At 42.9% G+C, this 23,215-nt stretch overlaps 1 protein-coding gene across 1 annotated transcript in view; it reads left to right on the top strand.

Moving 5' to 3' along the window:
- The window catches only part of GRIN2A (glutamate ionotropic receptor NMDA type subunit 2A), a 152,830-nt gene that overhangs the window by 115,212 nt on the left and 14,403 nt on the right, over positions 1 to 23,215 (top strand). Inside the window, exon 9 of the mRNA XM_019507473.1 lies at positions 1,691 to 1,878. Within this exon, the coding sequence (XP_019363018.1) occupies positions 1,691 to 1,878 (188 nt within the window). The remainder of the gene's footprint in view (positions 1 to 1,690; positions 1,879 to 23,215) is intronic.

Below are 23,215 nucleotides of genomic sequence, written 5' to 3' on the forward strand. Positions count from 1 at the left end.
GGGGACTGCAGGGCAGGCCCTATGAGGAGAGACTACGGGACCTGAACCTGTTCAGCCTCCACAAGAGAAGGCTGAGGGGGGATCTTGTGGCCTGTTACAAACTGGTCAGGGGGGATCAGAAGGCATTGGGGGAGTCACTGTTCCCCCGAGCACAGCCAGGAGTGACCAGGAACAATGGTCACAAGTTAGCAGAGGGTAGATTTAGGTTAGACATCAGAAGGTGCTATTTCACGGTCAGGGCGGCTAGGGTCTGGAACCAACTTCCAAGGGAGGTGGTGCAGGCTCCTACCCTGGGGGTTTTTAAGAGGCGGTTAGATGAACACCTTGCTGGGGTCGTTTGACCCCAGTACTCTTTTCTGCCATGGCGGGGGGTCGGACTAAATGATCTTCTCAGGTCCCTTCTGACCCTATGAAACTATGAACTATGAAACTACCATGCTTTTGATCCAGCTCCTGCTTCCAGCAGTCTTTAACCTTCTGAGATTACAGCTTTCTGCTGCCAGCTAATGTAGGCAGTCCTGTATCTCAAGTGGTAGAAATTTCTCCTGGTAGGCCTAACTGTGCTAGCTGAGAGTTCAGGCTTCACACTTGGCTGATGAGGTGATGGGGCCCTTAAAGCTTTGTAACACATTTTGTTATCTTTTTCTTTCTAAATACCTTGGGAAATTACACACGTGCCCCTCCAAACTGAGTTAAAGATGATTGGTTTATTGCTATTGATTCTGACCATTCTCCCAGACACTTTTCTCTGAGTTGTGTGCATGCCCACACTCTCATGTTATCTGTAAAATGGCCCCTCTGCTCCTACCTTTTCTAACTCCATCTTGACCACAGTCTGCACAGACTAACCCTTGAGGAGACTAATTTTCTTCCTTTATGTAGTGATTCTCTTCTGGTTTCATTTTTGGCTGCATAACTCAAAGGCAGTGGGGCTAAGCCATTAGATTCTGTTTTTAATTTTTTCGGAAGATGGGTCAAAGATTTGCAGTTTTCCATAGCATGTTTTTCTATTCCTACTGAGCAACAGAGATAAATAATGAGGGTTGGATTTGTAAACCTTAAGGAAATATTTTTATAAGATTTTTAAAATGGAACTTATTTGTAGTCTTATCTGTAATACTTTACATCCTTTCCAAAAAGGACTAAATTTCCACATTAATTCTTTGGTACATTTTATGTTTGAAAAGAAAGATAAAGGTAAGCAAGTGTCAAAAAAAATTGAGTTGGGATTTTAGTCTCTTTAAATATTTAAAATAAAGCTGATATAGTCTGTCCCCCCCCCCCCCCACACACACACACACAAACACACACTTCTATTCTAAACTGTCTACTGGACTTTCCATTGCCCTTTAAGATTATTTTGCATATCAAGATGCTCATTACTTATTTTTGAGTTCCAAAGGTACCAATGCATCAGGCCAACACATTTTGTAATTTACTACTTTGGTTAGCCCTGTTCTCTGCATTTTTAATGGTATCCCTTAAAATAGAAATGCAAAACTAATGTGTCCTATTTCCTCCAGTAAAAATAGATGCCTTTGTTAATTTTGGATACAGCACAGCAGCTTGTAATTAATGATATCAAAGAATCCATATGATATTCAACAGGGTCCTGACATCAAGGACAAAGGCTGCCAGATAACTGCTGCTCCTAGAGATCTGGTTTGTAAACTGTTTTCTTTTATTTCAGGAAGTTGGATGCTTTCATCTATGATGCTGCAGTTCTGAATTACAAGGCTGGAAGAGATGAGGGTTGCAAACTTGTCACAATAGGCAGCGGATACATCTTTGCTACTACAGGCTATGGAATAGCACTTCAGAAAGGGTCACCTTGGAAGAGACAGATTGACTTAGCCCTCCTTCAGTTTGTTGGTGACGGTAGGGACACTCTTATTTCTTCTTTTATGTATGTGCAAATAGTTATTTTTCTTTTCTTTTATCTTCACTGATTCTCTTAATATTGCTCATTAAGAGATTTTTCTTGAAAGACTTTTTCTAGACATTGAGAGAGGTAACCTTACTCAGTAAGGTTTGGAGACCCCTAATTTAAAATAGTTTCTGTTCAGCTCACTTTTTTACAGACAATTCACTACAGTGTGTGCAGGGATGCAGGACAGATGTCAGCTAGGATTCTTTGCGTTTTCATTTCAGCAAATAAAGAAAGAGTAATTCCTCATAACAAGAAGTCTTTACCCCAGAGCAGATCCAGACACAATGCAGTGGCATGGTTGCACCCCTTCTTTGGCTGTGTGCTTCATGTGCAGTGAGTTTTCAGAGCTCACCAGCATGGCAGCACAGCTCCTGCTGGAGCTCCACATGCACTGTGAGCTCTATGAGCTCACTGGCATGGGGTCTGCCCTGAGTCCCTGCTTTTAAGCAATTCAGAGCTTGCTACTGTTAGTTCTCCTCCCTGTACCTGTTTCATTTCTGCCTCCCACCCCCACCCCCACACCTAAATATAGCAGTAGGGGAAAGGAGGGAATAAGCTATGGCAGCAGTGCAGTTCAGGCCCTGCTTTCATAGAGCCCAGGGACAGTGCGCTGCTAGTCTGTCCTTCCTCTGCTGCTGAACTGGGGGACATGGAGACGGAGGGAGAAGAGCTAATAGTAGCAAGCTCAGGAGCTGCTTGAACGCAGGGATGGTTTGCTGGCCAGATGGTGAGCTCATAGTGTTCAAAGCCTTCAGTAGTGTGGCACATGTGCAGTGAACTCTCTTCAGTACACATGTGCCATACAGCCAAATGAAGTGTCGCTGCACCTCCATTGCCACAGTCCTGGATCTGTCCATGTCTCCACCCATAAATTATACTCCTTAACTCCTTCAGAGAAAGAGCAGACAACATGTGACCAATAAGTCTTGAAGAAGGCAGGGTAGATCTTCACCTTATTGACTAACCAAAGTGTGTGTATACATGTATATACAAAATCACAAGGTTTCATGAGCTGAAGCAGCATTTGAAGAAGTGAACTTTTAGTTCATGAAAGCTTGCTGTAGCTATCTACTTTAGTTGGTCTGTAAAGTGCATATCTACCCTGACTTCTACTTGACTTCAGACTAACGTAGCTAACTATGCCTCTCTTCAATAAATCTTGAATTCATGCTGACTTTATAGAATTAGCAGAATCTGCACCACAATGGAATGTGATGCTTTTACTCTCCCGTTATGAAAGTGCCTGCACTTGGAATGGCTAATGATGGCCATCATTCAGCCAGTACAGAAGTGTGAACTAAGTGACATTTCATGGTAACTTATGCACACTTCCCACTGTCCAGTCAGAATGGATGGGACGTAATGATTGAGAAATAAATGTACATTTATGGGCCATAAAGTGAACCTCAGATCAGGATCAGCAGTAGGCCAAGACCAGCCCCACTGACAGACAAAAAAGGTAGTGGAATAGAACAGTATCAAAACATATGGGACCTCTAAATACTAGGCTAAATACCATGGCAAAATCAGGACATTAAGTTTCAAAACAGGAGACACTTAGAAAGCCTGAATGTTCCATTACACTGATTTCATTCCTGTTATTATACCAAGAGACTGAAGTAGATGTAATCATCTTGTTTGATGGATTTTTGTCTGTAGTTCAGTGAAAGTTACTGATGGCACCATTATTGATCTGTTGGATTTGAAATAGTCTATAAAAGAGACATTGTTTACTTTGAGTTAGAAACCAGCTAAGCCAATGCTCAAAGAAATATTTGTTTGCTTTTTAATAATTAACTGTATATTAAGTAGCTATTAATGTTTCTTTCCCTCCTTTTTAGTAAATAGTAACTGGTTCTTTTTAGACTGATTAGGCATTATAATAGTAAGCTCATTTTATAGATGAAGGAAAATAAAGCAGAATGGCTGAGTTACCAAAGGGTAACACAGAGGGTGCTGCTATCAGGCTTAGAATTCAGTTTTCATCTCTTATCATAAGCTAACATCTGCTAGAATAGTATTCTCTGACCAGTTCCCTGCATATCCTAAAATCTAATTTGCATTCATTTTGTAATCATAGCTTACATATTATTAAGCAGTAGCTTTTTCACCTTTTTTACTTGTCACATTCTCATATAAAGAAATAATTTGTTCTGTCAACAGTTCTGATTCTTTAGATCAAAATTCCATGACTAATTTATATGTATTTTAGGGAAAGTAATGAAAAAATACAATGATTTTTTTAAACTGAGCAAAATTCCTTTATCCAAATGCCGAAAATACTACTGCCTCTATACTTATTGCTTTGTCTGTAATTATCAGAAAGAAAATGTATTGAAATCTAAAACAGACGAATGTGATCCATCTAATAGTTAGACATGCTAATTCCTTTGATACAATAAATTGGTTATCTGTAATAATGATAAGTATACTGATTTGGATGGAGAAGATTTGTAGAATTTTCAAATACCTACTCATATCTTGCTTGAAGGTACATCAATCTGCCCTAATATATTGCTTGTGCTAGGCTCTAGAAAGCATGCTTGGATTGAATCGAATTGCATGCTTTCCAAACCACTTCCCTGGGTTACCAATGATGAAAAAAAATGAAATGAAAAAAAGCATTAGGAAATTTAAATGTAGGAAACAATTTCCCTGCACTAGCAGCAGGATGGATTCAGTGACCTGATTGTTGTTATTCTCTCTCTAACTTTAGTGGTTTTATGAATACTCTTTAGCTGTGACCTTAGGTAACTCAATACTGAATGATCAGAAGGACCTTGAGCTCAGGCAAACAGAGCATTCTGCTACTTCACTGAATAACTTTTTGAAATTCTCAACTGGAAATGAAAAGTAAATGTATTTTTTTCAGTTTAGAAATAAAACAGAAATTTCTGCATGAGTTTGTGAATAAGGTTCTTTGAGTAAATGCACAAGTTACTAATTGCATACATACTTTTCTCACATATGCAGATTCTTCAGGATTAATTTTTTTGTAGAATTAGGTTTACGGAACAGCAAAATGCCCAGCAGTAGCAAGTTGTTATTCAGTATCTATAATAAAATAATTATCTCTTGTTATGGAGTAGTTTGGTGAGTGAGTATAAATTTTAAAGAGTATCAGAACATAAGGAAAAACATCTTAATGCACTGTAGACACAACCTTTTAATAATAATGCTTTGCTAATGGGAAAACCTTTTATAAAGGTGTAACCCGGGTGGTACACAAAAAGGTACCCCCTCTCCAAATGAAGGGATGGATATATTTATGAATTCACCCATACCCACTCTAATTAGCCCTAAACCCACACATAGGCCACAGGGAACCAGACTGCAGCCCTGCCCCTTGTTCAGTGCCCTCCAGGCGTGAGGGGGAGGGGCCACTTATGGATAAAACAGGGGTTAGTTGACAGGCCAGTAACAAAATGACTGGCAGTGATGGGTGAATAGTTAAATATTCACAAAGAAGGTTACATCAAATACAATACATTTGCATAAAACACTACATACAATAAATACCAATACTGGTATAATAGTCTCCTAATACAGTAATAAAGGTGCAGGGTTACCCCAAGGATCCCAACAGCAGAGAGAAGGAAAAGAACAGAATGCAACTGTAGCACACAGGTGTGCCCAATGAAGAAATGACAGGGTTCCCTACCGGGTTGCCACCCTGTGGGGCACCCTTGACTCTGCTTAGGCTACTCAGCTGGCAGGGCCCTAACATGGGGATTCCCCCCTGGCAAGCCAGAGCCCTAAACTCCTATCCTTGCCTCAGGGTGAATTATCCCCCTCCAGTCAGGGGCTTCCCCTCCATTGCCCGCAGTGTGATGAGGCCTCCTCCCCTGTAGGAATCCCTTGTCCAGGGGACTCACAACTCTCTGCAGCCTGATGGGGCCTGACTTGTCTCCTAGGGGCGAGGCATGTCCTCCCTCTGAAAGGAGACCCCAGCTGCTTTGTGCAGCTCTTCCAGCCTGTTGGTCTGCTCTCTGCCCCATGCACCATCCTGTGCACCAGTGGTCCTGCTCCTGACTCGTGCAGGGTTGGAGACCCACTCTGTCTTGTCCAGCAGCTGAGGTCCCAGCCTCTCCCAGAACCTCCATGCAACAGCCTGTGCACCACCACCCTTGCCCCATGCAGGGGGTTGGAGACCCATGCTACCTTGTGCAGCAGTTGAGGTCCCATCTGGTCCCAGACCCTCCATGCACCAGCCTGTGCACCATCATCAAGGCTTTCTCTGCGGTGGGGCTGGGGTACAGCTGCTTGCTGCTTCCCATCTGGTGAAGATGTCTTCTGGGTGATTCTGGGGCAACTGCTCCACCCTGCTGGTCAGCTACACCAGCTCTGCATCAGCCCTCTTTGTTGTCTCTCATCAAAGCTGCCCATGTGCTGGGAGCACTGGCTTTTTATCCTGTTAGAAGGCTCTGCCCCCAGATTGGGAGTGGACCAATAGGAAAGCCTGAAGGGTTAGCTCCCCCTCAGGTCCTCTTCTTCACCTTGCCCATATGTCAGGGTGGGGCAAGCCTTTCTCCTTTCCTTTCTTATTGGTGGGGAAAGGAAATGCCCCCACCAATCACACTGAGCCTTTTGGCTCAAGCTGTTGAGCCAGGCTGCTACTGGCAAGCCTGCCACAAAGGTTTATGATGCAGCGATTTAGGGGCCTTAGAGCCCCACTTATGCAAAGCTCCACTTGAGATAAATTATCTTGCTTTGCAAGGTTAAATACTTGGACTGCTCCATGCGCCAAAATAGCTTGTGTATCTCTACACTGTACTGCATGCCTCAGCTGTGATTCTGTTCCAACAAACGTGTTATGCTTTACATGGGCACCATGCTCACCTTACTTACTGACATGGAACATCAAAATCTTGTTGAAGCCAAGAGAGAATAGGAAATTAAAGAATAGCTACTTTGTCTTGCTGATGGGGTTATTGCCAATATCTTTCATCATTTAGGTTGTCAAATTATAGTTGGTCTTTTTTCAGGAAGCAGAAGATGAAGACCAGGTTGCTGGGGCCCGCAAAAATTGCTACAGGGCTACTAGAACTTTTTAAATAAGCTTAGTGAACAGTTGTGGGTTTTTTCCCAATTTAGTGGATACAGTGAGTGAAGTATGCTTATTGGCAAATGCTCGATCTTGTGTGTCTCAGTAGTCTCATTATCTGTACAGATTCCAGCTTCATAAATAACAGCTGTAGTTTTATTTAAAATAATTGACTATTTTTCAAGATCCTTCCCTAAACTGTAGTGCAGCCTGGTATACACATGGGGTAAGCTTTCATTGTTTTCACAGAGGGCATGCTTTCATTTGTCTGTTAGTGGGGAAATAAAATACTCCTTGGTCCTAGTAGTGACTATGTTTATAAGCAACATAAGTGTTGTTATGCCTTTCTAAGATGTCGTTTGCTATGAACTGGTTCCATTGTTGTGGCCATTGACTGGACCGTCCTCCCTGAGTGGCAGAAATATATCATACCACAAAGATTATGCCTTGAAGAATTACACAACTTCCATTCTTATTTCACTAATAAAAGTTTCTTTTTGTAGAGAACAGCAAGGCAATCTAGCTTCCCTAGGAGGCAGTGCACTTCCCTGACAGCTTTCAAACTACTCGTTTTATGTTGATCTTTAGTCTAACTAGCTGAATACAGATAATACACTTTAGCCTGAATGATCTGTGTGAGTGGATATAACAGTGTGTATCATTGTGATTGGCACTGAATATTAAAGATCCAGAAAAATATGAATGTCATTAAAAGTACAGGTTTACAATGTGTGCTACTTAGCTGGTACATGCACATTCCCAGTGATCCTCTACTGGTATAGAGAGGTTCCTGATCCTATTCCACCTCTTAACAAGATATGTGGATTTAGGTCTCAAGTGTGATCTCACCCCATCCTGCTCAAATACTGAAACAGTGTGAATGTACCTACAAATGTAAGTATTCCAAAAGGGAGTATTAAAATGTAACATCTAAGCTTTATGATTGTCACAAAGAAGTAAGCAGGAGGAAGAGCCTGCTTTTGCATCCACCTTTTTCATTAACTCTTTTTCAGGGACTGGAGCAGGATGAAATGGAATTACACTTAAGTTCCTAAATCCATGGTGGTGCCTAATGGGTGGAATAGGATCTGGCCTTTAGTGTCCTTCTTAACCAGTGGGTGGAATAAATGTAGGTGGAGAAAATGTGTGTTAAATGGAGTATGTCTGTCCAAATGGGAATGACAGATTGGTAGTCAGGCTTAGCAGAATGATAGTATTGGTAGTCAGGCTTAGCAGTTTTTTATTCAGCCTTATTAGCAGGGTCATGCTAACTGGTTTTTAGAACCTGATTAGTACACAGCTGTTAATTACTCAGTTTTTTTTTTAGACTTTCAGTAAGTCAATAGTAAACCAGAAAAGATAAGAGGTACCTTAAGATTACCATAAGAGGTAATTGTATCATTTTGGTGGTGCCAGGGAAAGGCATGCAGCATAACAGGTCAGGTTGAAAGCTATGGGCTGGTTGCATTAAGTGTTCTGTAATACAAGATTCTGAACCCTCTCTTCAGGGTTGAGGAGGAACCCCTTATTTCAGTGAAACCATTTATTGAGTAGGTGCTAAGATGGAGTCAGTGTAGCAGAATCTGCTCCTAATTTTGGAAACGTGTACAGGTTATACAGTGTTTGGAAGCAGATGGGTCTGATGCTGTGTCCCCTCCCAGACCCAGGAGGCACTAGTTGCCCTGCGCACGCCCCGGTGGACCCAGAAGTAGACTGGATGTGCTTCTGGTCCATTTCTGGGTTTGCTGCTGAGCACGCTGCCAAGCGCGGTGAGGAAACCCCTGCACTTCTGTGGGACAGTCCATACACCCCAGCATTGCATTGTTCATGAGCTGCCTGCTGCCTAGAGGTACGTAGAAAAAAACATTTAAAGCTCTGTCTATGTTCGAATTGCTGGAATCAATTCTGAAGTCTCCGATTGGATCTGGAGAGATTAAATGGTCCTCTGATCAGATTCAGATTCAAAATTGGGCTGAATCTCTGCCAAATCAAATCAGGGACCAAAGCATTAGTAGCACAGCCCTACTGGCTACGTATGAATAATAGAGAGATTTTCAAGACTTTCAATAACTGTTTTTCTGTGGTTCTACTTGAGACTCCAGGATGATATGGTAACAAAAACCAGCACCGGCCACATCATGGTTCTAGAATGAATAGAAAACTACTATGGTTCCATTTCAGTCACAAACTTGCAATTGGGAATCATTTTCAACAGGTGGGCACAATTTTGCCCACAACATCAGACCCATCTGCATCCAAATACTGAACAACCTGTACCTGTTTCCAAAATTAGGAGCAGATTCTGCTACACTGACTCCATCTTAGCACCTACTTGATAAATAGTTTCACTGAAATCAGTGAAGCTGTTTGTGGAATAAGCAGTTCTTCCTCAACCCTGAAGAGAGGGGTCAGGATCCTGTGTTATACAACACTTAGTCCAACCAGCCCATAGCTTTAGGCCACTTTGGGATGCCAGGGAAAGGCATGCAGCATAACAGGTCAGGTTGAAAGCTATGGGGACAGTGACCACCATTCACCTTCACCTAATGCAGGAGGTATACGGTCCCACTAAGGGGAATGCCCTACTGAACTTGGTGTTGGCTACGGGGCATGACCTAGTAGGGCAGCTGCAGATCCATGGGGACAGTGACCACCATTCAGTAGAATTCACCATACGGCATAGAGTAGGTAAGATAACTAGTAGGGCAGAAGTGCTTGACTTTAGGAAAGCTAACTTCAGTGTGCTCAGGAGTGTAGTTAATGATGCAGTGCAGGATTGGAGAGATGGGAGTCCAGGGAAGGTGGTCATTCCTGAAGGAAGCAATCCTTTGGGCACAAAGGGAGATGATCCCAGAGCAAGGGAAAGGGGAGAGGGGGTGGGAAGGGCCCAAAAACTTCCATGGCTAAACAGAGAAATCCAGAGAAGCCTAAGGGCAAAAAAGAGGCATATAGACAGTGGAAGCAGGGAGAAGCAAACAAGGAGGAGTATATCTACTTGGCCTGCACTTGCAGGGGAGGCAGTTAGAAAGGTGAAAACAACTACAGAGCTAAGATTAACAACAAATATTAAAGACAACAAAAAGTCTTTTTTTTAAATATGTAGGGAGTAAAAAGAAGGTGCAGGGCAGCATAGGACCTCTACTGAATAAGCAGGAGCAATTAGTGACAGATAGGGGAGACAAGGAATGAATTTTTGGCCTAAGTGTTCTTGAACAAGGGTCAAAATAAGTCTCTGTATGGGTTCTTAGTTGCGCATCAGAGGGACACCAGCCCACCAACTGTCAATGCTGACTTGGTGCAGAGTCACTTGGATGGACTGGATGTGTTCAAGTCAGCAGGCCCAGATGAGCATCATCCAAGGGTACTGAAGGAACTGACCAGTGTCATAATAGAACCACTGGCATGGCTGTTCAAGCACTCATGGTTCTCGGGGCAGGTCCTGGAGGACTGGAAAAGGGCCAATGTGGTCCTTATTTTCAAGAAGGGGAGGAAGGAAGATCCAAGTAATTATAGGCCAGTCAGTCTCACCTCCATCCTTGGAAAAGTCTTTAAATAATCCTTAAATGATTATTAAAGATCATATTTGTTCAAGTCCAGCAGGAAAAATATTGCTGCAGGGCAACCAGCATGGATTCATAGCAGGCAGATCATGTCGGACTAATCTGGTTTTGATTTATGACCAGGTCACAAAACGCTTAGATGCAGGAGTAGAGGTGGATGTCATTTTCTTAGAATTTAGGAAGGCCTTTGATACAGTATCTCATCCCATTGTCATAATAAATTAAGAGGTGTGACTTAGATGCTTACATGGTCCGGTGGGTGGTAAATTGGCTTGGGGAATTGCACTCAGAGTGGTAGTAGACGGGTTGGTATCAACCTGGAAGAATGTGGGTAGTGGGGTCCTGCAGGGCTTGGTCCTTGGACCTGTACTCTTCAGTGTCTTCATCAGTGACTTGGATGTGAGCATGAAGTGTACTCTGTCCAAGTTTGCAGATGATACTAAATTGTGGGGTGAACTGAACACTCTGGAGGGTAGGGAATGATTGCAGGCATACCTGGACAGTTTGGAAAAGTGGGAAGAAGACAATACGATACAGTACAACAAGGACAAATGCAGAGCGCTGCACCTAGGGTGTAAAAATATCCAACACACCTACTGGCTGGGGAATGACCCTCTCAGCAGCACAGAAGGGGAAAGGGATCTTGCAGTCATAGTGGACTCCAAGGTGAACATGAGTCATCAATGTGATGAAAGCATCAGCAAAGCTAGCCACACTTTACCATGCATCAGCACATGCATGACAAATAGAACCAAAAAGGTGATACTTCCCCTCTATGAGGCATTGGTCAGACCACAGTTGGAGTACTGCATCTAGTTTTGGACACTGTATTTCAAGACAGATGTGGATAACCTCAAGACAGTCCAGAGGAGGGTCACTTGTATGGTTAAGGGTTTACAGGACAAGCCCTATAAGGAGAGACTAAGGAACCTGGACCTCTTCAGCCTCTGCAAGGGAAGGCTGAGAGGTGATCTTGTGGTCACTTACAAATTCATTAGGGGGATGCAGCAAGGAACTATAGATGCTCTGTTCACCAGGGCGCCTCTTGTGGGGTAACAGGGAGCAGTGGTCACAAACTGACAGAGCGCAGATATAGGCTACACATCAGAAAAAACTTCTTCATGGTAAGGGTGGTCAAATCTTGGAATGGGCTTCCAAGGGAGGTGGTGCTCTCCCCTACTTTGGGAGTCTTTAAGAGAAGGCTGGATAGGCATCTGGCTGGGATCATCTGAGCCTAGTACTCTTTCCTGCCCAGGGCAGGTGGTGGAACTCAATAATCTGTTGAGGTCCCTTCCTACCCTAGTATCTATGAATCTATGAAAGCTGTGTCTGTGACCAAATCGCTGATTCTCTGAATCAGCATCGAATCTTCAGATTTGGATTCGGCCGAATCGAATCAGAGACAGTGATCCAAATGAACTAATCGAATCACTGTCCCTGATTCAAGCCAAATCTGAATCCAAATCAAATAGGGCCCACTTCATATACCCCTAGTAGCCAGTTCCCTGTCTCAACCCTTCCTTCTTCATAATGTGACAGTTTTTCCCATTTGGATCTCCTCCTTCAGAGAGATGAAGCAATGCCCTAGATAACCCAGAAGAGGATGTGAATTGAGAGCATTCAAATTTATTGGAAAAAAACTGAACTCTAAAATATGGAGGCTGAATTCTGTCCTAATTGACACCCTGTGAAGTCCCATTAATTTTAATGGTTCAGGAAAGAATTGAATTTGAAGTCAGTGAATACAATCGGTGTAGCAGGCCTATCTCTGTGTGTGTGTCTTCTTGCCATGAAGGATGCAGATAGCCAAGAAACATGAAAAATGGTATGCAGTTGTACTAGTTCAGTGCAGGGGGATTGGACCCAATGCTCTGTAAGATCCCTTCTAGCCCCTAAAATCTCTGAAACTAGTTTGGAACCTGCATGCAAACTGGAGAATGAAACCCCTCTGTGCTTTGCCCTTGCTCTGCTGTTCACTCTGCACTTTCCCTCCCCATCCCACTGCAGATTCATGACCAAACAAGATCTGTGTTTTGGGGGGGTGAGGGTCAAGTTGCAAGAAGATTGTTCTGGTTGATACATTCATAAGGGCAAGAGAGCCAGTGCTGCTGCAGAGAAGGTAGCATTCAGAACAAGAATCATGTATACCAGGACAGTTTTGTTGTAATGGTTTATAGCCGGCTGTAGTTTGGATCTCTCCAGTTGCTGAAACTTGCTGCCTCCTTTGTTCCAGGGAGTTAGTAGCTCTGTCCAAACTCCTGCAAACTGTGCAGACTAGATGTCCTTGGATGGGAAGTTTCAAGAAAGCAAGCAATACAGCATGGAAAAGAAATGACTTTCACAGTGTAATTACCAAGTAACTCTCCATCATGCAAAGCAGGATTTTTGGTATAAAAGGGGGAAATGGTTCTTCACTGAAGTCAGATTTTTCTGATGGGTCTGCTGCAGAGTCGCAACCTCCAAATCATACAGATGTGCACAGCACCATCCATTTGTGCAAGTCAGTCCTAGGTACCTTTTTATTTAATAGTTCTCATAATACAAACTCCTCTCATTCCCACCCTAGAAAGTAGTAATCTGCTTTGGAAATGTCACAGTGCCTGCCTCAGCCCTCACAGATCAAGACTGTAAAGTCCTCTATATTCACCTTTCTGAGGCTATCAGGCTGGGGTTCTTTTGGTTGGTTTATTTTTGGAATTTTGTTCCTATTAAGTTCTGTTAAGATCACACAGTTGTCTTATCTTACATAATGGTGGGGATGAAAGGTCAAAGTACCTTGAAGGATAAAAGGCTATCAATTGTGAAAAGCAGATCAAATGTTAAAACGTTTCCTTTGGATCAAAAAGTAAATTAAAACAAGAACTTTTCTTTATATTTGAGGATAATAAAATAGATTAAAACCAAAGTAATTGCCTGATGTAATTTGCTTTCAAATATATATGGTTCAAAGATTGTTTTGATTATAGTTCCCTTCGTGTTTATCTTTTAAAATGTGTGGAGGATTGATGCAAAGGACTGAAACAGGGCAAATATAGTACAGGTGGTCCTCAGACTTGCAACAGAGTTGGTTCCTGAAAACCATATCTTAAGTCAAAATGTCATAACTTGGAATTGATTTTCCCATAGGAACAACATTATAAATGGGGGGTTGATTCCTGAACCAAGGCCCGATACCCTATTTTCACCCAAAGTAACCCAGAATTATGTACCTAATCAATTATATTATTGTAAATAGGAATCATTGATTTGAAAGGACTTCTTTGAGGTGACTTTGCTAAAGTTTTTGAAGGGCTCTTGGCTGGAGTCTCCTTAGACTTGGCTACAGGTTTTTCTGAAGACTTGTCTGATTTCTTAAAGAAAGTGTCCGAGGCAGTTTGGACAGATGTTCTCCAGGGAGAAGAGCGATGCAGCAAACTGGTTTGCTGGCATGGTGTTGCATTGGATCAAACACTGTAAAGTCAAAACTGACATCAGAAAGTTGAAGCACAGTGTCAATTTATAAACGTTGTAACTTGAAACGTTTTAAGCCAAGGACTGCCTGTACCTTAAAAAGTGGGCAAGCAGAAAGGCTCAGAGACTATAAATCTGTTAACCTACATGAAAAGCTCTTGGAACAAATTATTAAACAATCATTTCCTCAGCACTTAGACTCATAGTTACCAATCTTGTTTGGGCTACACTCCCCTTCCAAGCTGGTGACCTAATTTCCTGTGAGGTTGGGCCTGCTTGTGACCCTGCTTCCATTTCAAGCCCATCTCTGGTAACAGCCTGCAAATCCACTAGAAATGCTACAACCTCTAATTTGGGAACTGATGATGTAGTACATAAAATGTTTTTTAAAAACAGTCGACATGAATTTTTCATAAGCAACTCATGTCAAGACTATTCACCTTTTCTCTTTGATAGGATAACTGCTAAGTGCGAAGAAGTATATTTAATACATTTTATATTTAGAAAGGTTCTTAACACTTTCTGAACTGTTATTCTCACAAACAACCCAGAAAAATGTGGTATAGATCAGTGGTGGGCAATGTTTCCTGGTGGTGGACCAGAATGGACCAGCTCAGGTCGGAGGCAGGTCAGTGCTAGGACCTGACTGCCACCACTGCCACTGCTGCTTCTCCATACTGCCAGTCTGTGATGCAGTACTGGAAAGTTCCCTATCGTGCAGCAGTGGTATAGTAGAGTGCATGGCAGCATGATGTAGGAGATCCCCTTGCTACCTCCTTGTTTCATATGGCTTACTTGGAGCAACAATTAAGTCCAGTTTAAGGTTAATCAGTCTAATGCTCTTGAGGAAAGGAATGTATCTCTGCAGTGTCACCATCAAATTTGTATAGTGGGCAGAGTGATGTTATGTGGTCCATAGTTTGATCAGGATTGCCACAGTCACATTTTGCAGAACTCCTAATATATCATTTGTGCATCAAGTGACTTCAGTGGCCAGGCCAGTTTGGATCCAATTTAGAACCTTCCATGTTTTTTGTGGAAGGTCAGAGCCAGGAGGCTTTATTGTTGGGTCGGAAATTTGGATGCTTATTCCGAATGGTGGTTTCATTCCACACTTTCCTCCAAGCTACTGCACTGTTGTGTCCTATAAGGGCTTGTACACATGTCCACAAATATTTCTGGGAGACCAAATGGTGAGCTGGGAGGTTCTTTAAATCTCTTTAACTGGGGAGGTCTGGGTCGTCATTCATGTGGATGGCTTCTCTGTATACAGTTTAGTCATGGCAAATGTCTGGAGGAGCAATATTGGCACACACCAGTAACCAGTGAATCAGTGTAGATTTCAAGGTCCTGGTGATAGCACTCATTGCAGAATTTAATTGGACATCCACGCATTTGATATGAGTGCTAGCAGGCCAGAGAGGTGCACAGTACCCTTGCTGCCAAACACTACCAAGGCCATGTGCTGCTGAATGCTGCTCAAACCTCAACTCTGCAGGGCAGATCCAGTAGCTCTGAAGGCCTAATCCAGCCCACGGGCCATGGGTTGATGACCTGTGGTAGAAACTAAATGTCTACGAGTTGGTTAAGATACTGGTTGCAAAACTATACTCAAACGTAAGTATCAGGGGCTCACAGTCAAACTGGGAAGGTATTTTAAGTGGGATTCTGTAGATGTCTGTCCTGAGACAGATTCTATTTAATATTTTAATTAATGATTAGGAAGAGGAATAGAGAGTACATAAGTTTATGGATGACACCAAGCTGGAACAGGTTCTAAGTAGTAAAGATGACAGGATTCACATTCTAAGCAATTTTTGACTAATTGGAGGAATGGTTGAAATGAGATGAAAGTCAATAAAAACAAATGCCAAGTAGTACACTTAGGAAAAAAAATCAAATCTGCAAATATAAAACTGGGTAATGATTTGTAAGGCAGTAGTAGTAGACCACAAACTAAATTTGAGTCTACTAAATTATACTGGGCATGTCTATATCTGCGCTTTAATGTGCATTAGCTTATTTTAATACGCATTAAAGCATCACAAAAATGTGCTCTTTAGCTAATGCACGTTAAAATAAACTAATGCACCTTTTCCTAGTACTTCACAATGGAGGTATTAGATTGCATGCACATTACTTAAAGCACATAAATGAATGTGTAGACACACCCACTGTGAGGTCTTTTCCGGCCCTGTGTTTCTATAAGATCTGGTGTGGTTCCTTGGAGGCTGTGTGGAGCACCTTGTTATGTGAACATGCTTACTGGAAACAGTGTCTCTGCTTTTAGTACTGCTTATAGTAATAGTTCTGAGGACCCTACTTGTGATTTAACTCTCTACCTATGCTTTCACTTTTTTCTCACCATCTTAATTTTTTTCCTGTAGTACTTGTGATGGCCAGACAATGCACCTCAAAAACGAGATGAATTTGGACTCATAATACAGATTTGTTGTTAGATTCCACTCTCAGATAGGAAGTGCATAGTCCCATTTGTCGGCATCTTCAGCAGTCATCCCAATTCCTGAGTTCTCTAGGAACAGATAGGCAACCTTCTCAGCACCATCAACACCTCAAATAGCAGTTTCTCTTATTTATCAACTGGAGTCTCCCTGGACACAGTATTCAATTCAATTGCATGTTCCAAGGCAGTCTCATGTGATTCCTCTATTCAGCAAAATGGTAAAAATTGAGGCTAACTGAAGTATTTGAGGAAACTTCAAAGATATTATTTTTGGACAGGAATTGAATTGGATCAACATGCTGCTGATCATTTGGGCTAAGTTCAGATAGTCAGAAAACCTGAGGCAGAATCAATCCAAGTTATGCAGCTTTCTATAGGCAGCATAGTTTAGATCAGTAGTGAATTGACCCATTCACCTGGGGTGTGGGGGTGCAATCTCAGATCAGGTTTCACCATTTTTAAATCAATCTATGTGTGCCAGCCTTCTGTTCTGTCACGGATATAGACCAGCTTCTAATCACTTATACCGGTAAGAATGCAACGTCTGTACTTGGCCTTACAAAAAATATAGAAGGAGTTTAGTCTTGCATTAATCTCTCCACTGTATTTGAATCCTTTCCAGATGAGAATTCAGCTTAAAATGTTTGCATGTTTTATTACATTTTAATCAGATAGCCAGTAACTCAGCTATTTTCTGATACAGAGATTATTCCATAGAGATTTTCCATGCTTATATATGCTGAAGGCTTTTTAGGAGGCAGACCTCTATAGCCTTCAGTGCTTGTTTAACAGTGTACCTATGAGTATTGTACAAGACAGTCATACTGTAACCAGCATTCTCTCAACCATTGCCAAAAGGTGCTGGAAAAGCAAATCCACTTTCATTGTGCATATGCAAAAGCTATTTTCAAAATAAATTATCACCTAGGTCTATTTCCCTGCTGGTTTTCAAGTCTGTACCCCCATTCAGCCATGTTATCACTGATCATTAAAAGAAATTGTATATCTTAAATTATAGAAGAGATTTATTTTTTCATTCCAGGCCCAAAGCAATTGAACAACTTTTACCCAATGTGGGTTGAAAAAGTTCTGAACAAATCCAAATTAAATTGTGCAGAAATCAGGTTGGGAAAATTTCAGCCCCAAAGGTAGAATTAAATTTAAAAGTTCTGCCTCCTCTTCTCTTTTGGGCATTTTATTGATGAAATAAGAAAATGTGGTCTTATTAGTCTTTCTTCCAGTGTAGAAATGATTTAGCAGTGAAGGGTTTAATAGTATATGCACGCACATGCATGGTGTCACATGAGAAATTATGTTAGAAATTAAAGGATAAGAGGTATGTGTGTGCATGAAATGGGTAAAACTAGTTGTATTTTATATACGTATATGTATACATACTAGGACTGTGCAAAGCTTTGGTCCCTGATGCAATTTGGCAGAGATTTGGCCTTTGGTGGCTGAATCTCCAAATCCGAATTGAATCAGGAGAACTTTAATTCCTCTGAATTGTATCAAAAACCTCTGAATCGATTTAGAGAAATTCAGTAATTCGGATGTAGACACAGCTTTAAATGTTTTTTCTACATACCTCAAAGAACCAGGTGGCTTGTGAATGCTGAGATGCTGGGGTGGATGGAGCATCCCACAGGAGCGTGGGGGGCTCCCCAGTGCACTCGGCAGCAGACCCAGAAGTGGACCAGAAGCACTTTCAGTCCACTACTGGGTCCCTTGGGGAGCGCATGGGGGGGCCCCCTGCGCCCACCCAGCTCAGCGACTGGTGCCTTCTGGGTCTGGAGGGCACCCGGGATCTCCCCATGGCTGATCTCCGAGCCGGGGGGCACAGGGGGGCAGCACACTAAGTGGAGAACCCAGAAATGGACCAGAAGTACAGTGTGCCTGGTACCTTAAGGTATGTAGAAAAAACATTTAATGCTGTGTCTATGATTCTCTGAATCAGCATTGACTCTTCAGATTTGGATTCAGCCAAATCGAATTGGGGACAGTGATCTGAATCAACTAATTGAATCACTGTCCCTGATTTGTGCCAGATCTGAATCTGAATTGAATACAGACTGTTTTGCACACCCCTAATACATTCACATATTATTCATCACTCTGGTTCCATTATGTTACTACATATATAAGAATGAAGAAAAAGCCAGTAAGGTGGATGTGAAAGGGGGCATGCTTGAGGCCCAGTCTCATGCTGGCCCGCCCACCTGTCTCTATGGGGCAGTTAGCCACTATCGCCTGCCAGTACTTTGTTGTTTCCATAAAGTGATAGTATAACATGGGAAGCTGCCTATTTCCTGCCCTGATGCCAGGGGGCACTATCTGCAGCTCCAAACCTCTCTTACACCACAACCCATGCCTCGCATATGGCATCCAGATTAATATTATTCCCCAGTTTGAGACCAGAGCAAACCTAGTCTAGAGCTCAGCTCCATACACCCACTCATGCACACCACCTTCCCTCTCACAGGGGCTTCTGGCATACTGCCCATTACTGAGCAGCACTCCACTGCCCTTGCTCCTCTTTGAGTGGTCCCTCTTGGGCCATTAGGCTTCACTACTCACATACTGGCCTCACCACGCGGTCCTTTGGTTCCCGCGAGTTCCCCTACTCTATGTGGTCTGGCCTTATGCCAAACCCGGGGCTAATTCTGCTCCAAGTCCTTCACCGGGCAACTCTACACTTTGCCCCACCATGGGGTCTCTGTCTCATGCTTGCAACCAACTTCTCATGAGGCTGGTTCTTGCACTGGCCTTCAGGCCTACTCCCACTTCAGCCTACTCAGCCCCCTCACACACAGACTTTCAGGTCTACTTCCACTTCAGCCCTACTCTGTGCGGGGCCTCCCAATGCTCTACACACTACCCCCCCCTGTGGTCACTGGAATTTGCACCCCTGCTGGTCTCGGGCACCTACATGTGGGCATACCTGGCCCCCACTCATCCTCTAGCTCTTTGAATTACAGGTAAGTAGCCTAGCATATCCAGGGGGCTCCCATGCCACTAGGAGCCCTACCAGGCCACCCTTCCCCAGCAGGGTGCACTTTTAGCTCATGCCCAGGACCAAAAGCTTCCTCCTCTTACCTCTACATGTTCCATGCTGCTCAGCCAGGCTGTGTTTTTGCCTGGGATGGCAGCAGCAAACTGCAGCCTTTATATGCCTAGTGTTCCAAAATGGCAGCCCTCATCAGGCATCTGGTATCTGCCTGCCTCTGCCCTTCAAGTGACAGGCACCCAAAGGTGCACTGCCACCAGGGGCATCCCTAATGGGTGGCGAATCAGGGCAGCTGCCCTGGGCCTCGTGCTTTGGGGGGCCCTGTGGAGCTAGGTGGAGCAGCCATGGTGACTCTGTGCCACCACCAGCAGCTTCGCATTCAGCCACTTGCTACCCCCCGCCCATCGCTCCTGCTGCTGACACCTCCACAGCCAATGGCAGTGGCAGCTTCTTTGGGTCTGGGTTGCATGAGATTGAGCCGGGGTGGGGCCCCACATGGGCTGATTTGCCCTGGGCCCCACATCCTGCTCAGGTCAGCTCTGACTGCCACAGTGGGGCTGCAAGTACTGAGATTCTTGGGAGCTTATGGTTTAGGCTAGAATTTCAAGTTTTTTTTCTAAGAGATTTTAGTTCTAAATGGCTTGAAAGTTCACATAGAAAGTTCTCATTAGCTGTCTGTCTGCATCCAGACTGCATTCAAATGGGCTGCAGAAAGCAAGTCTTTATGAGTCTGCGTGAGCTTTGCTCAAAATCACAGGGGTGTGGCTTGGATCCGTACATCAGAGAAATCTGGGAGGGGGCAGGAATTCAGATGTCTGCTTTACTTTTCATCCAAATCTAAAGCTGTCAGTGAAAGCTATTGAAATAAAAGTTTTTTTGAAGTTTAAAAGGGCCATTACAGGGATCATTGGTCCAAGTTCTTAAGCAACTCCATTACTGATCAGGTAAGTGTAGTTAGGCATTGGATTTCAAACTTAAGAGGTATTTAGGAGATTCAGAATGCACCAGTTCCAGAAAAGACCTCAGTAAATGAAGCGTATAGTGCACTTCCAAAATGGCTCTGTTGTGCTGAGCAATACTTTGTGGAACTTGAAAATGAAATCAGTTTCAGTCTTTTAATCAAAATGAGAATTCGGGTTTAATATTAAGATTTACTGTGGGACAGCTGTTAGTCAAGTACTGTTCTGGTTTAACTAATGGAAGCTCAATAGCCTTTATGAAAGATGACTAACATTTACATAAGATTAAGTGAAATGTGGGTAAAATAAAAGCATATGATTGTCCTGCACTGGGCTGCTTTCAGATTCTTGATTTAAGTTAGACTGCACAGGTTCCAAGGCAGGAACAGCATCTTTCTATAGCAGTTGTTTGTACACAGGTGAATTTTGCTGTGGAGGGTTGAACCTGTTTAAAGTCTTTGAATGCTACTAAAATACAAAGAAGGATGTTTGTGCCAAAAAGCTTACAAAGAACAATTTTTCCAACTACTTAGCTGGGCTAATAAAATGTTATCACATTTACCTGAAGAACCTTGTCTACTAAAATGAAAACACACTGGTGAACAGATCATCTCCGTTCCCTTGCTGCATCCCCCTAATGAATTTGTAGGTGGTCACAAGGTCACCTCTCAGCCTTCTTTTGCGGAGGCTGAAGAGGTCGAGGTTCCTCAGTCTCTCCTCATAGGGCTTGTCCTGTAAGCCCCTAACCATACGAATGGCCCTCCTCTGGACCCTCTCGAGTCTATCAACATCCTTCTTGAAGTACAGCGCCCAGAACTGCACGCAGTACTCCAGCTGTGGTCTGACCAATGCCGCATAGAGGGGAATATCACCTCCTTGGGATCTATTGGACAAAGTGCGGTTAGCTTTGCAGATGACTTCATCACATTGACGACTCACGTTCACCTTGGAGTCCACTATGAGTCCAAGATCCCTTTCCGCTTCTGTGCTGCTGAGAGGGTCACTTCCCAGCCAGTAGAGGTGCTGGCTATTTTTACACCCTAGGTGCAGCACTCTGGACTTGTCCTTGTTGTACTGCATCCTGTTGTGTACTGCCCACTTTTCTAACCTATCCAGGTCTGCCTGCAATCTTTCCCTAGCCTCCAGAGTGTGTACTTCACCCCACAATTTAGTTGTATCCACAAACTTGGACAGAGTACACTGTCCACTACCACTCTTTGGGTGTGACTGCTTAGCCAATTTGCCACCCACCGGACCATGTAAACATCTATGTCACAGCCTCTTAATTTATTTAAGAGATTAGGATGAGATATTGTATCAAAGGCCTTGCTAAAGTCCAAGAAAATGACATCTGCCTCTACCTCTGCATCTAAGCGTTTTGTGACCCTGTCATAAAACAAAACCAGATTGGCCAGGTGTGATCTACCTGCTACAAATCCATGCTGGTTTCCCTGCTGCATTATTTTTCCGGCTGGACTCCCATAAATATGATCCTTTATAATCTTTTCAAAGACCTTTCCAAGGATGGAGATGAGACTGGCTGGCCTCTAATTACTTGGATCCTCCTTCCTCCCCTTCTTGAAAATTGGGACCACATTGGCCCTTTTCCAGTCCTCTGGGACCTGACCTGAGTGCCACGGGTGCCATTTTGGCTTGCTGTACCAGTTTGGACTGTAAATGGGCTGAAAAATTCTGGTAAATCCAGACCTTTAAAGTATTTCTGTATTTGAGGGTCCTAGAACAAGCACTAGCCCAATATTGGGTTTGTGTAAGATATAAACAGAAGGAGGGAAGGGTGGGTATAAATCATTAGGATCTCCTTCCCCTAACAAAAACATGCTTCATCCAAATCTCTGCCATCTGAAAAAGAGCACTACAGGTAGAGAAAATGGTGGGAAGGAAGCCCTGTTTCTAAAGAGAGAGGACAATTCAGTAGCTGTGGAAGATGGGAAAATAGAAGCAGGGCTCCCTGTAGGTAACAGGAGTTGGAGGTAATGAGAGAAGACAGAGCCAAACCATCAAGGTCCCCACTCTTTCCTTTGCCAGTTTCCCTCCCGCTGCCCTTGAATTTCTCACCTCGGGAAGGAAAAGACACCCCAGGGAGCACTCAGACATCAATAAATCAAGCCAATTTTCCTTTCTCTTGACAAAAATATTATGGTAACATTAGAGTGATGTTGTAGCCATGATGGTCCAGGAATTATTCAAGAGGGTGATATCTTTTATTGAACCAACTACATAATACAGGTAGTTAGGCTTTTGAATGCAAGATATTCTTTTTCACGTCTTGCATTTGAAAGCTTGTCTAACTCTATCCAAGTTGTGCAGTTGGTCCAATAAAAGATATAAGCTCATGTCCTTGCCTGTCTGCAAATACTATGGACATTTTGGAATTTAAGTTGATTAGCAGTGAAGGTTTAAATAGTTTTCTTTTTGGCCTGTGCCCAGATATAATTATAAAAGCTTGGACTTCATTTCTGCCCTATTTTTAAACAGGGAGCAGCTTTGGCTGTTAATTAAAAACTGCTTAATTACAAATGGGAATCCTTAATTAAGGATCATCCCTGTGCTAAAGAGCTGTTATTCCCTCCACATTGTAAAAAAGCCAGTTTTGATCGGGTTTTTGTGGGTAATGTGGGAATTATGCATATGATATAAATATATTTTTATAAATATAGGCATCACCATTTTTGTGTGTGATGCTATCCAACCTGAGTATATAGAGCTAAATCGAAGAAAGTTGCAAGGAAAAAGCATAGGGGCAGGAAATTAATGGTAAAAAGGATAGACGATGAGTAAAT

The sequence above is a fragment of the Gavialis gangeticus genome, unplaced genomic scaffold, assembly GCF_001723915.1.
Source record: "Gavialis gangeticus isolate Ggan-Ray unplaced genomic scaffold, GavGan_comp1, whole genome shotgun sequence".
NCBI classification, from domain to species: domain Eukaryota; kingdom Metazoa; phylum Chordata; order Crocodylia; family Gavialidae; genus Gavialis; species Gavialis gangeticus.